The 13,719-nt window shown below is 35.5% G+C and overlaps 1 protein-coding gene across 8 annotated transcripts in view; it reads left to right on the top strand.

The window, feature by feature from the left end:
- ATG7 (autophagy related 7) overlaps positions 1-13,719 on the top strand; it is a 114,184-nt gene that overhangs the window by 22,417 nt on the left and 78,048 nt on the right. For 3 of the 8 annotated variants that reach the window (XM_035892192.1, XM_035892190.1, XM_035892188.1), the window contains exons 13-16: positions 1,609-1,835; positions 2,073-2,180; positions 2,915-2,990; positions 5,490-5,570. In XM_035892192.1, coding sequence (XP_035748085.1) covers positions 1,609-1,835; positions 2,073-2,180; positions 2,915-2,990; positions 5,490-5,570 — 492 coding nt within the window. Of the gene's footprint in view, positions 1-1,608; positions 1,836-2,064; positions 2,181-2,914; positions 2,991-5,489; positions 5,571-5,683; positions 6,942-9,084; positions 13,399-13,719 lie in introns of those variants that run through there. The other 5 variants (XM_035892194.1, XM_035892191.1, XR_004841684.1 and 2 more) reach the window with 5 other exon arrangements.

The following is a 13,719-nucleotide window of genomic DNA, read 5'->3' as shown; positions in this document are numbered from 1 at the left end:
CCTTTTTTTTTTTTTTAAACACATGCCAAAAGACCCACTTTCCCATAGTCTCTTTGTCAAAAACAGATTTTTTTTTTTTTTTTTTTGATTAAATCAATCAGACTCAAGTAGTTGCTGGACAGTAAATTGAAGAGAGAGAAACACTTTATTGCAGTGGGAAGTGTTTAGCAATATTTTTAGTTTCTGATAATACCAGCTGTGCCATGTTATTCGTATTTTGAAAATGGAATACCATCTTCAGGTTTTACAGGTAGATATAGTGAGAAGATTCAGTCTTCTAATTGCTTGCTGTAGACCTGGCTGTGCTACCACAGATTCAACAGCATGGTTCTACTTTAGGACTAAGGAAAGAATAAACAAGATTGAAAGTGAATATCCGGAAATTATTTGAAATACCAAGAATGAAGATGGAACTCACAAGCTTACTAGTTAAGATGGCTAATTCTTGCCAGCTTCCCTCCAAGTCCCCCTTTTAAATAAGTCCTCACTATAAGAATTAAAAATTACAAACTTCTGTACTAGAATTTCTATGTAAAATATCTGCATATGAAGCAGTATAACATTTTCCTTTATATTTTACTGGCTACAGTCATTATTGTATAACTGGTTTTGCTTTTTGCTATATCTAAATCACTGCCTATGAGTTTAGTAAAATCTGCTAGTGTAAGTAATGGTTTTATGCTATTTCAGTCATAACACATACTGCTTCAGATTACTCTAAGCACTTGTCACAAATTGAAGAGAAAGGGGAAAATGATGACAGTGTAGTTGTGTACCACATCTGCGTGTGCTCCCCATGTGACTAAACAGATGCACATGAAGATCATAAGTAATCATTAATTGCTTTCCCCACTGAGCAGAAATTCTTTTGAGTAACAGACGTGTTTCATTGCTTTGTGACATCGGAGTGTTTAATGAGTTATATTTCAGACCACAGTGAACTGAAAAGACTACATACAGAATTTCAAATTACATGAAAAGTTGTTATTGATAGCCACTGTCGTACTTAACTGGCACTTGGAATATTTTAGCACTTAGAGAATATGAATAGACAGAATACGCAGCAAACTTGAGAATAAATTGTAAGCTGGAACCAAAATAAGTTTTTCCAATAACGATACTAATATTGGGACAAATTTGGGTATATGGATTTTAATTCATATCAGTGCATAGCAGATTCAATAACTTCAGTGAGACACTGAAGGTGAACAGCTTCAGGTGTAAACTAGCATAACATGTTTATGGAGTTGCTGTTCCTTTTTTTTTTTGTCAGCAAAAAAAGGTTTGTGTAATAATTAGAAGGAGTTGTTAATTTGTATAAAATTTTCCTGAAAGACACAGAAGAAGGTTTGTGGATTTCTGAAACAGACTTTTGTTTTGGTTTTGTTTTTTCTAAATGCTTGACAACTGGAATTTTGCACCTATCAGAAAGTCTGTTGTTCGTGGCTAGGGTGATAGATATGCAATTAATAGCTTGCTCCATCTACAGCATGTGGGGTTTTTTTGTTGGGTTTTTTTGTTTGTTTTGTTTTTTAAATCTACAGTGAATAAAACCTTGAGGTCTTTTTTTCCTCACTTAAAATCTCTTGTTCTCTCTATTGTTCACAGTTGGTCATCAATGCTGCATTGGGATTTGACACATTTGTTGTTATGAGACACGGACTAAAGAAACCAAACCAGCAAGAATCTGGTGATTCATGTTTCAACAATGCCTCTGGTTCTTCTGATCTTTTGGGTTCATCACTCTTTTCAAATATCCCTGGCTATAAACTGGGCTGCTACTTCTGCAATGATGTTGTGGCACCAGGGGATGTGAGTAGAACCTTATGCAAATGGTGATTATATATCTCTTTTTGTTGCAACTTCAATTTTTATTTCCTTTAAATGGTGTTTCATAAAGGGATTTGTTTTATGTTAATGTACACAGGATTAAGAAATAGATCATTTTTTATTTGGAAGATCAAAGAAATTAATTACACAGAGCTGAAGATGTTTCATGTAGTAAGGCAGCTAATTACTTTCAAGTTACTTTTTTCTGTCCTTTAGAATTGTCTGTCTTTGTAGTCCACCAGGGATCGGACACTGGATCAGCAGTGCACGGTCAGTCGACCTGGATTAGCCATGATAGCTGGAGCTCTTGCAGTGGAATTAATGGTTTCTGTTTTACAGCATCCAGAAGGGTGAGTCATTTCTGACAAGAGGATTGGTGTTCAAAAGGTGTCCTCTGGAAATAAGATTGATTTCTTATAATCTTTTGGGAGAAGGAGGAGGAAGTACACATTAAGTAGGACAAGTTTGTAATGTAAATTAATGTGATGTATAGGTCATATCTACTATATTACTGTAATTTAACAGTGTTTAAGAGAAAAATAATTTATCAAATCTTAAGTTTTTATCTTGGAATTTGGGAGTATTCTCTCTTTCTGAGTTTAAAAGTAGAAAACTGCTGAGTATTTCAAAAGAAGAGAATATTCCTGTTAGTGGATCTTGGCATTCCTTTGCTTGGGAGAGTGTTCATAACATCAGAGCTATCATAACTACTTTTGTCACACGAAGGGCTTCAAGAGAAGCCAAATATTCCAAAATCTTAATTAAAATAAAGTGGCTTTGATACAGACATTACTCTGAAATTCTGTAACCTGAATTTAAGCTTGTTTCCTGTCTTTAAAATCTGTGAAAGAAAAAGTGAGCTAGGAGTTGGACATGAGTATGTTACAAATTTCTGAGACAGATTCTGAAAAAGGGTTTTTGTATTCCCATGCTCTATCTTAGTTACTATGAAACAGATTTTCCAGATAGGTTCCTTTCCAGAATCTAAACTGTAAACTGTAACAAAATGTCTTGAAGCTTACTGGAAATTTTGACTGTTCAGTCTGTTGTCTTGTTCTAATTTTCCTTCTTGGATTTTTGGCAGTGGTTATGCTGTGGCCAGCAGTAGTGATGATAGAATGAATGAACCGCCTACTTCTCTTGGCCTTGTTCCTCATCAGGTAAATAATTTGCGAGTAAATGCTTTTGTTTGAAAGCTGGGAACTGATAGAAGGCAAGCATCACAGACTGCCTCCATAGCAAAAGCATACACTATGCTGATTCCATTCCCTGATGGACTGACTCTCTGTTTAAAAAAAACCCACAAAAATCTATCACACACGCCAAGGTAGCTGTGTTCTTGGCATTGTGTCTGTCTTGTGGACAAACAATTACTGCTGTCTACTTAACAGGAATTTATTTGGAGCAGACATGATGTGAATAAGGCAACCTCTGACTTTTCCCCATCAGAGCTGATACCATGAGCATCTCGAAGTTATTTTTGTGCACTTCTAATCCCTTCTGCTCAAAGCAGAATTTTTTTTTTTCAAAAAAAAATTCAAATCAAGCCAACTCACAGTTATTATAGTTCTCCAAATAATTAATGTATTTCTGGTGCAATGCAGCTTCTACTCAACTCAAACTCTAGTTACAAATGTGTTAAGTATACCATTTTTCAGGTTGCTGGATAGACTTCTCTTTATTTGTTAGATTGATACAGTCCGTCAAAAAACTGCCTGCCGATCTTATCCCCATAATCGTAGAATTGTTTAGGCTGGAAAAGACCTTTAAGATCATCAAGTCCAACCATTAACCTAGCACTGCCAAATCCACCACTAAACCAGGGCCCTAAGCACCCCATCTACACTGCTTTTAAATACCCTCAGGGATGGGGACTCAACCTCTTCCCTTGGCAGCCCGTTCCAATGCTTGACAACTCTTTCAGTGAAGAAGTTTTTCCTAATGTCCAATCTAAACATGCCCTGGCTCAACTTGAGGCCATTTCCTCTTGTTCTTTCACTTGTTACTTGGGACAAGAGACCGACCCCCACCTCACTGCAGCCTCATTGGGATTAAAAGTATTCTGTGCCTCTTTCATTGTGGTGTTTATCTTGGTGACTCTGGATGCTTTCATTGTATAAATAAATCATTTATTTGTTTCTAAGTGGTATTTTTAGAGTCTATTGATATTAATTTTTTTTTGCACTAAGAATGAATCTTGATTCAGGAAAAGATAGAACTAGTATGTTTTCTTTGCAACATCCAGGTAAGTACAGGGTCTGGTCTCTATAAAATTACTCTAATTTTGTTTACAATTTTATGTAGTAAGCAGTGCTTACACATGGGTCATTTAATGCAATGGGATCCCCCTAGGTTCTCCCTGGGTTCTCTCTCTCCAGTAATTCTGGAGTTTCTCCAGTTATCTCTTGGGACTCTCTCTCCCATACCCCTGAAGTTTTTCTGCTTGTTCCTGTGGACATTGTCAGCTACAGGATTACTAGGGAATACCCAGTTCTCAATTAGCTTGTTCAGATACCCTCAGTGCGAGGCTTTTGCCCTCACTGGCACTCAGTCTGCTCGTCTGCAAGGTTCTCAACAGTTTCCAGCTTTGACTCTAACTGATAAGTTTGTAACTTTCATAGTGACCGACAGGTTGTTTACAGTCAGGGTATTTTATTGTAACTAAGTTACTCCCTTATCCTATACCGTTATCTGTAGTTAACATGCTAATGCTGTTGTCAGCCGGGCCCAACCTATGCCAACTGCTGCAGTATACCTCGGGGAGATTTTTTGACTTCCCGTATCTCAATAGGAAGAAAAAGCCAAATCTAAATCTTGATCTTTTGCTGATCCAGGTACTCCCTTCTGATTTGTCTGAATGTTTCCTGTGATTATATGGGAAGATAATATGAGAGATTTTACTTATGCTAGGTCAGTTTTAAAAAGAACTTCAGTAGTTTTGAGAGCTGAATCTTTGTGACTCATGCATATGCAGTGACTCTTTCAAACTGGTGACTATGCTCCAGACCTCTGGAAGACTGGTCTGTAATTTGAACTTTCCCTAAACAACTAAAAAGGGATATTAAGAAGTGGTTTTTTTTTCCCCAACAAAAAGCTAGAAATATTAATAACGTATAAATAAAATTAAAAAGACAATCAGTACTCCACAAAGAGTTCATAGTCTAAGTGATCAAACCCTGCTCCAAAGTATTTTCAGTGCTATCTCTGTTATGAGAAACAATGGTCTGGAATGTTAAAATTATGTTATCAGTAGTATCAAATTAACAACATGGTTTAGGAATGCGTGGCAGTTAAGTTTTCAGATTATATGCTATAGAGATGAGGGAAAAAAAAAGCGTTTAACTGGTTATACCATGACTTTTTTTTTTCTGATCAAACTTTGCAATCAGAAAAGTTGAACTCCAGGTGGTGCTGTGCCTCTATGTTTAAATAGTGTTGCATTTAGATAGTTGTGCCATTATTTGTATATAGGAAAACAGTAATATATATTGAGTGTAAATTTACCACAGGTGTTAGTGGGTGTCACTATGTTAAAACAGTATTACCCTAGCTATAGCCATTCTTTATCTTTATATTGAATGTATGTGTCCAGTTCATGTGGAATTTTGGAAATGTTTTTATAATGATAAAATAGTATTGTCGTCTTTTTTGTCCTCCAGATCCGTGGATTTTTATCAAGATTTGATAACGTTCTTCCAGTCAGCCTGGCATTTGATAAGTGCACAGCCTGTTCAACCAAAGTAAGTCTGAGTTTGTCTGTACTTTATTTGTATGTACAGAATGGTCTTGTTCTAGGTCAGCTGTGGGATGCTGAGGCCTGCTTTGTATTTGACGTTTTCTCTTACTTCCTTAGGGCTTGGGACCTGTGTTCTCACTTCAGCTGAAGTTCTTTTGCCCTCATCCCCTTCTGTTTTGGCTGTTTTCCAAATTTCTTTGGCATCACCTGTGAACATGCTATCTCCACATAAACATTAGTCGTAGCTAAAGAAACCAAGCAGAGATTAGGGCCAACACACTTCTGAAAAGTTTATCACATAAATACTGTTAATATCTTTTAGCTTTGTAGGAAGGAATAAAATTGGTATTGTTTTTAGTTGTTTAGGAAATTATTTCAGATGTCGGATGAATAAATACATCTTTTTAGTCTTGAACTTTAGTATATATCATTGTACATCTGTATATATCATTACAAATACACGAAGTTGTCTAAATTTCTGTTTTATGATACAAAACAAACATATAAAGAACACTTAAGAAAAAAAAATTACTTCCATAACATTTCTTTATTGAAAAGGCTCTTTCATTTTGATGCTGGTGTTGCCAGTCCTGAGTCACCTAAAGGATTTACAGCTGTTGCTTGGATCTGAGCTGTGCCTTGCCAGAACACTAGGGCAGCCTGCTAATGTGTCTGTGTGAGGCCTCCTCTTCGGTCCTGGATTGTTTTCCTGTACTGTGGCCTTGAAAAGTTTTTTCTGGCAAGTTTTCTATGACCATGTAGTGCAAGTTCAAGAAGTTTTGACTGGGATATCTCAAGATGAAGATTGACTCATAATTTGGCCTGCTTGGGAGTACCATTAATTTAGTTCACTTCTGTGTACCTTGAGACTCACTGGAAGAAGTTCTTTCCATTCTTTTCACTGCAGTTGTCCTTTCAAACAGCTATCAAAAACTTCTGAGGCCCTATCATTTTTTTTGAGGACTTGCACAATTTCTTCTACATTATTCCTGTTATTTCTCTAGGCTCTCTGGGCACACTTGACAATTTTTGAAGGACTATTAATGTCCATTTTCTCCTTAAAAGTTGAAGCACTGAACTTAAAACTGATGTTATTTTTAGAAACATGTATCTACCCTCTTGAACAGTTGAAAGCTCAGCAGTAGCTAAAAGCTATTAATTTCTCATCTTTTCAAGAAGTATGGTTTGCAGACATTCTATATGTGTTATCTAAAGTAATTTGGTTCAAAAAAATACTTGAAATGTAATGAAAAAATAAAGGAACAACTTTATGATGGTCGAGCCCGAGAATTTAAACTGTTAGAATAAGGTGGGGCTTTTTTCCCTTTTTTTTCCTTTTTATCTCTGATCCAGGACATATTGGTATATAAAAACATACATTGATGTAAATAAATTAAATGCAGGTATCAATTTTTTATTAGCAAATCATTTCCTCTTGGAGGTCATTTTAAGAGAGCCCTGTTTTACATAAACAGACTTGATGATTTAATAAAAACTGACTTGGATTTTAGCAGCTGTGCTATTCCCAGAGAGATCACTTTTCATGTGGTTTGGATATTAAATTACTTCTGTGCTGAAAAGGTTGCTTCATTGGCGCACGTATTTCCTTACAGTAGAAACACAGCATTTGTTTACTTTGCTAACATTCTGTTTATTAGCATAAGAGTATGTCACCCTGTATTATCTGGAAATCTGATGCTAATCCTTTGAAATGACAAATCCAATTAGAATTTAATTGTAGCCTGCATGTTGGTTTTGTTTTCATTTTTTTTTTAATTAGGCAATTAACGTAATTTCATCCTGATCTATGTCAGATTTACTGTAGATTCAAACTTTTAGCACAAGAGAGAAGTGGCTTTTCTGATATAACTGAATTTGCTGGTACCTTATTAATTTTCATCTTTCTTATGTCTGTATTCTCTTTCTTGAGCTCTTGTCACTCTGTAACGCTTAAAACATAAAACTAAAGAATTAGGAATTTTTAAAAAAATCCAGTACATTCTTAAGCCATCCAGTACAGCTGGATGACTTAAGAGAAGCTGCTAATGATCTGCATGTTTAGAGATTAGATTCCATTTCATTTTGACTCACAGTCATGACTTCATTTATCTGTTTTTGAAGCCAAAGAGCCCAGGTGTCCAAGCAGCCAGCTATTCCTTACCCAGAATTGTCCTAAACAGGCTGCATGCCAGAGAAGCTTCCCACAGGCAATTGTTCAGGAATTTTGGGATGGTCGCAGCAGGAAACCAATCTATTTTTATTCTGGGCCAAATTTTCCTTGTATGATTTCCCCCTCTGTCTTACTCTGGTTCTGCACAAGTATGTGCTAGGATGGAAAGTATCTTCTTTCACGGCTAACAGCACTGTGCTGCCAGTTGAGTAGTAGGTCTGAGGAGCAGTGTAAGCTCTTCTGATGCAATTCTCTTCTGTATCAAACTTGTTCTGCTAGTGAGAAGGGAGAGCCCAAAGTTCTTTAGTATAGATACTTATTTGTAATAATTGCTTTATTTACAGAATGAGAATGTTAAGCTTATTACTTACTGTGCTAATTAAGCTCTCTGTTTACCCTGTTGGGAGCAAATTTTCTCATAATATTATGGTCAGAAGCAATACAATCCCATGGACAGATAGAGTAGTCCTGATCCTGTACTACCTGATCCTTGCAGGCAACTGGCTAAAGCCCTGAAACATGGATGTTAAAATACGTATCTATCTTAATGCAAAACTGCCAGTGTTTATATTTTAATCAGAGTAATGAAAATTTTACTGTTATTGCTCCTTCCCTTCTCCCTGCCCATCACGGAATGAACCAGGAGACCTCATAGGTTCAGAGTTTAATGTCAGAAAAGATTATTACTACTAACCAACTTGGATATATAGATGGCCCCTCTGTTTTTACATATAGTTCACAGATGATCTTGCCTCCAGAGTGCAGAATTATCTTCCATGTGCTAGAAAGCTAGCTCATTTTCCTTAAAGATATTTCTCTTCTTCCCCTACTAAAATTGTTCTGATTTGTAATTATCTCCACTGTGAAATTAAAAAAAAAATTAGCATATCTACTAATTTTCAAATTCTTTCTCAACTTTCTATTCGGTATGCTGAAAAATTGAGCTGCTTAAGTCATATTTTTTTAAGCACTGAGTAATTTTATTGACTTACCTTTAAATGTTTTTCAATTTCATTGCATTTCATGAAGGTGTAGATGCCAGGATCAGGGATGGTATTCTAGATTCTATGTTACTGTTTCTGTTTTCAGTCAAGATATTTTCCTACCCTTGCAGATCCTTTTTAACATCCCAGGAATACATTAAACACTTTTGCTGTGACATTTACTAAGTGCCTGTGTTGCGTAAGATGTTTGAGTGTTTCAGTTTTGAAATCTATCATCATGTAGACATAACAATGCTTTTATTGTTCTCATCTGCTGCTTTGCATGCATTTTTACTTTAAATGGTTCTGATCAGTTATGATGGTAACCTGCTGATTTAGTAACTTACTGATTTATTTTTTTTCAGTTGAGATAATTTTAATTTTGATTCCAGCAAGACCCTTCATATTTGCCCTAGCTGGATTGAGAAGAGAATTTCATATTCACTTTATCCCAGTAATAACATATTGTAAGATCTGTCAGTGAAATTGTTTTTAATCTTTTTATATTCTACATTTCTCAATTCAAGTATTGTGTTGATGTTAAATAGAGATCTATAAGTCATAGGGGAAAAAAACCCCCAACTTGGTCTTTCCTGTACTAAAACAAGCTAACTCTTGCATAGCTTGCAGAAATGATGGAGGAAATGGGGAGAAATGTTTGTCCTTCAGGAATGAACACTGCAAAAATTTAAAAGAATGTTTAAAAAGAGTTATTTCTATAGCTGTGCTGTAACATTAAGTCTATGTAACTGAGTCCATTTATAACTTTCCTTATTTCCTGAATTTACATATGTTAACATTTGACACTTCTATGTACAGTGCAGCCTCTGTATTAATATTGGATAGATTTCATTCAGACTTAAAAGAATGCATCATTAATATAGCTAGGTGTATTTTCACTGTACCGAGTTAAATGTAATACTTTTATTTCACTTGAGGTGCTTTATGATAAGTGACTTACATACATGTATCACTTCCATTTTTCTTCATTGAAAAAATGTCATTTTAACTAGGGGGAGCAGGAGGCAGGATTATCTTGCCCATAACTTCGGAAATCTCAGGTAGTCTTTACCTCTCTGGATATCAATTTTAAATTCAGTGAGAGAACTGAAATAATATATATTTTCAAAATTAGTCATAGTGAGGATGGGTTTACTGCTGGTTGCCTGAAAGATGCTTATTCTTGAAAATCATGCCTTACTCTTTCAAAAATACTGAGTTTTTATAATAAGGTCAACAAAATATGGTGTAGATTATCCCAAGTAAAAGGATACTAACAGAAGGAAGCTGTGACGTGTACTAAGAATGCCACATCACACACTAAGAAACGATGACCATGGTAATGTGGCCATTAGGATGGAATTTTGTTCCCTTACAAGAGGGCAAATGTGATCAAGAAACCCAGAAATCTTAAAAGTAGCGTTAGCCTTAAACATTATCCTATGCTGTGAACGGAGAAAAGGGTGTGGAATCGGCAGTGTTTTCAGGTTTGGGCATTGGGGAAGGTGTCTGTACAGACAGGATAGATGATAATTTGAAAATGGAACTTAAAAGTACAACACTGAAATCTAATAAGGTGGGAGAGAGCTCATTATCTCTCTCCTATATCTGAAAAAAAATACACAATGTTGAAGTACATGTGGTTCAGTGGAGAAGTTATGTCTCATTCCTCCTTGCTTAGTCCATCATGATGACTGGAAGCTTCATAGCTAATCCTGTGTGAAGGCAGTACTGCCTTGCATGTAACAGCTCCACAACAAAGGTTGTAAATGGAAGGAACATGGGGAAAGATAGAGCATGATTATGTTCAGTCTTAAATCATACCATTTACCAAAATTCAGAAAGCAGGCTGACATTCCCATGTGTTAGCATTGTTATGGCTAGATTGTAAAGGTTAGAGATGATGACTGTTTTGCACCAGTTGCTCAGAGTTGTAGGTTTATTGGTGTTTAATAGATAACATAGGTTGTTGACACCAAACAGCCTCCCAAAGTCAATAGAAGAGAGGATTTAAAAAAAAAAAAAAAAAAAAAAAAAAAGAAACAAACCTTGATGCTTATTCTTATGGTATTGAAGAGAAGTAAGGTTGTTTAAAAATTCAGTCAGATTGCAAGTATAGTTCAAAACTTTAACCAGTGCTGCTGCTGACAGTGTTTACTTGTCCTCTTCTCCCTGCCCCCAGACATGATGATGCTAGAAATCTTTAATTTCTAACAGTTGCTCTTAGCCATTCTATTGTGTCTTCATTTCAACTTTTAACATATCTGTGACATCGCTTCTTAATCAGTTTATTGTTTTGCTATGTTTTATTCAACTAAGATAAATATAGCAAATGTAAAAGAATTTGGGCGACTTTTTGTTTTCTTTTTGACTACTTTCTCTTATTCTTTGTTGTAGTTTAGTTAGAGTTACAGCAGAGACTAATTTCTTGCTGTTATTACTTACTCTTTCTCTTAAGAAGAAACTAGTGTGCTTCTCCAAAACAAATTGGTAGGACATTATTCCATTTTAGGTTATGTTGTTAATGTATTTATCTGTACTAAGAATTGATGTAGTTTATAAAAAGTTAAAGATCAGCTTGTGTCTTGTGAGACTAAACCACCCACCCAAATATTTTCACATGGGTGAGGATTTGTTTTGTGTTCAGGGCTCCGAGGGGAGGATGCATTTTCAAAACTTCTGATTTCAGGATAAGTAAATCTTAGCCTCTCAGAAGCTAGCAGCTGAACACGCAGTGTCAAAATGTTTGTTTTGAGTGTGGGTGTTTGCAACTGTATTTAAATGTTGAAAACTGGAGGTTTGTGTCTTTCATGTTCCACTGAACAAAACCAGTTCTTATCCCAAGATAATTGTCCTTATTCTAGCCAATCCATTTGTTGTCTTCATGTAAGAGTTCTTCCTGGATGGCAGATGCAACCATTAGATATCTTGGGGAGTTTAAATACAACGTGGCATAGAAAATGTGTTTAAATAACAATGTGAAACAACATTCCTCCCCACATCATTATGGTTTGGGGTCTTGTCTTCATGGCGCAAGGGAGAAGATAGCTAAGGTTTCCTGCAAAGTGGTTTTAGGAGCCATTCTTCAGTATTTTGTTCTTTGCAATGGAAGTTTTGAACTCTGCTGATTGAATGGTTAAGGTTTCATGAGAGGGAGAGAGAAAGTGGAGGGGAGAAAAAAGAACAGAGAATATGCAACTCTCTGAAACTTGTTTTATTCCCTCTTCCTTTTGCTCCAGAAAATTAGCAATTCTGTTGTCACTGCTTTTGGCTTTGGAATAGTAAAGTTGCTAGATTAAGAATCCCTTTCTAGTAATAAGTAACACACTTTTGCCCTTCAGAGAAGAAAACAAATGATTTTGTTATTCTGTGTTTCTTTTATTTGGTGAATTTCTTAAGTGTTTCCTGATGTTTAAGTGAAATAGCATGCCAATTTATGCTGATGTAGCAGCATCCCACATTAGATAGCAGAATCAAAGCTGTTGCAGAAGATCGCATAATTTGGTCCAAGAAACAGCTGGTGTGACTGCCCAGTCAGTGGTATTGACTAGGTTACTTGTCTCCAACTTTTACATAGCTTTAAAAGAAGTTAAAATATGTTCCAGTAATTCTTCACTGATCTTAAATGTTCTAAGCAGTTGTAAGTGGGAGAGAGAATGGTTTATGAAGTCCATCCTGAATAGAAATCTGTATTATCTGAACTAAAAGAAAAAACAATTAATTGAAGTCTTTAAGTGAAAATACTGCACTTCTATAGTTTCTGCCCCATCAATAAAATAAATTTTCCCCTTTTTAAGTTTAACTAACTTTATAATAGTGATTTTAAGGGGACAAAGAAACCTGCCATTGTTCAAAACAATTGATTCATAGTTCTAAGAGGTTGCATTTCTGTTGCATTTAAATTAAATTCTATAGGTCTTAGAGGTTTTTTGGGTTTGTTTTTTCAATACTACTTCTTCCTTCAAGTCAATTACATTTTAACTACAATTAGTATGAAGTAAAGGACTAGCAACCAGTAGGAAAGAGATAGCATCACCACAATTTTCTGGTATTGACATGTTCAATATCTAACTGTGTCTTGAATACTGTTTTTAATTATTTATTCTAATGGCAACTTAATGCTGTTTTGTCATCTCTCTGTGAAGCTGTTACAGAATTCCTCTTGTGTCAGTAGAAACAAAACTGAACTAAAATACTTTAACTTAAAATACATACTTCCTGACAAACTTTTATATAAGACTGCAAAAACAAATTTGGAGAATATTGAACTGGATAAAACCCAGGAACATACTATGTGTAGCGATGGTGTGGTGATGATGTTCATCCTACCATCGCTGAATGTAGAAACAGTTCAAACCTAATTCTGTAGGTTTCAATCTGGAACTCAAAGGTCAGTTGTTCATTTTGCTGGGTATGAGTAATTTGCAATTGTTCATTTTACTTCCATGAGGTTTTTGCATCCTTGCAACCTAATGCCTTCTATTCCTTTATTTCTTGTTCAGTTATTCGAAGGATTCAGTGCATATTCATCAAATAAAATATAGACATATAGACACAGTATGCTTCATGTCTGCCATTTATGCCTAGATTTTTTATTTCTAAGCTGAGGAATCACTTGAAGTTTAAAAAAAAAAAACCCAAATATTTGATTCTGTAATATTAGTGACTATTAAAAAAGCTATTTAATATGTTGACATATTTAGTGCAGTAAGTGAGGCAAAACACTTGTTCATATCAGTTATGTGCAAAGAGTGCTAATTGTCAATTGCTAGAGTGTATATCAGAAAAACTGAACTAATTGGAAAAACTGTCAGGGTTACATAAAGGTTCAAGTCTAAACCACGTGAATGAAAATTTTCAGGCATGCAAGGTTATGGTCCAAAGCGCTCTTTTGCATTGGTAATTTTGATAAGTACTTCAGATTTATACAATGCAGTACTGTCGTGGTTTACCCCGGCTGGCAACTCAGCACCACGCAGCCGCTTGCTCACTCCCCCCCC

The sequence above is a fragment of the Egretta garzetta genome, unplaced genomic scaffold (genome assembly GCF_000687185.1).
Source record: "Egretta garzetta isolate BGI_Z169 unplaced genomic scaffold, ASM68718v1 scaffold553, whole genome shotgun sequence".
NCBI classification, from domain to species: Eukaryota; Metazoa; Chordata; class Aves; order Pelecaniformes; family Ardeidae; genus Egretta; species Egretta garzetta.
The sequence above is the reverse complement of the archived record's forward strand: the minus strand, read 5'-3'. Positions and strand labels throughout refer to the sequence as shown.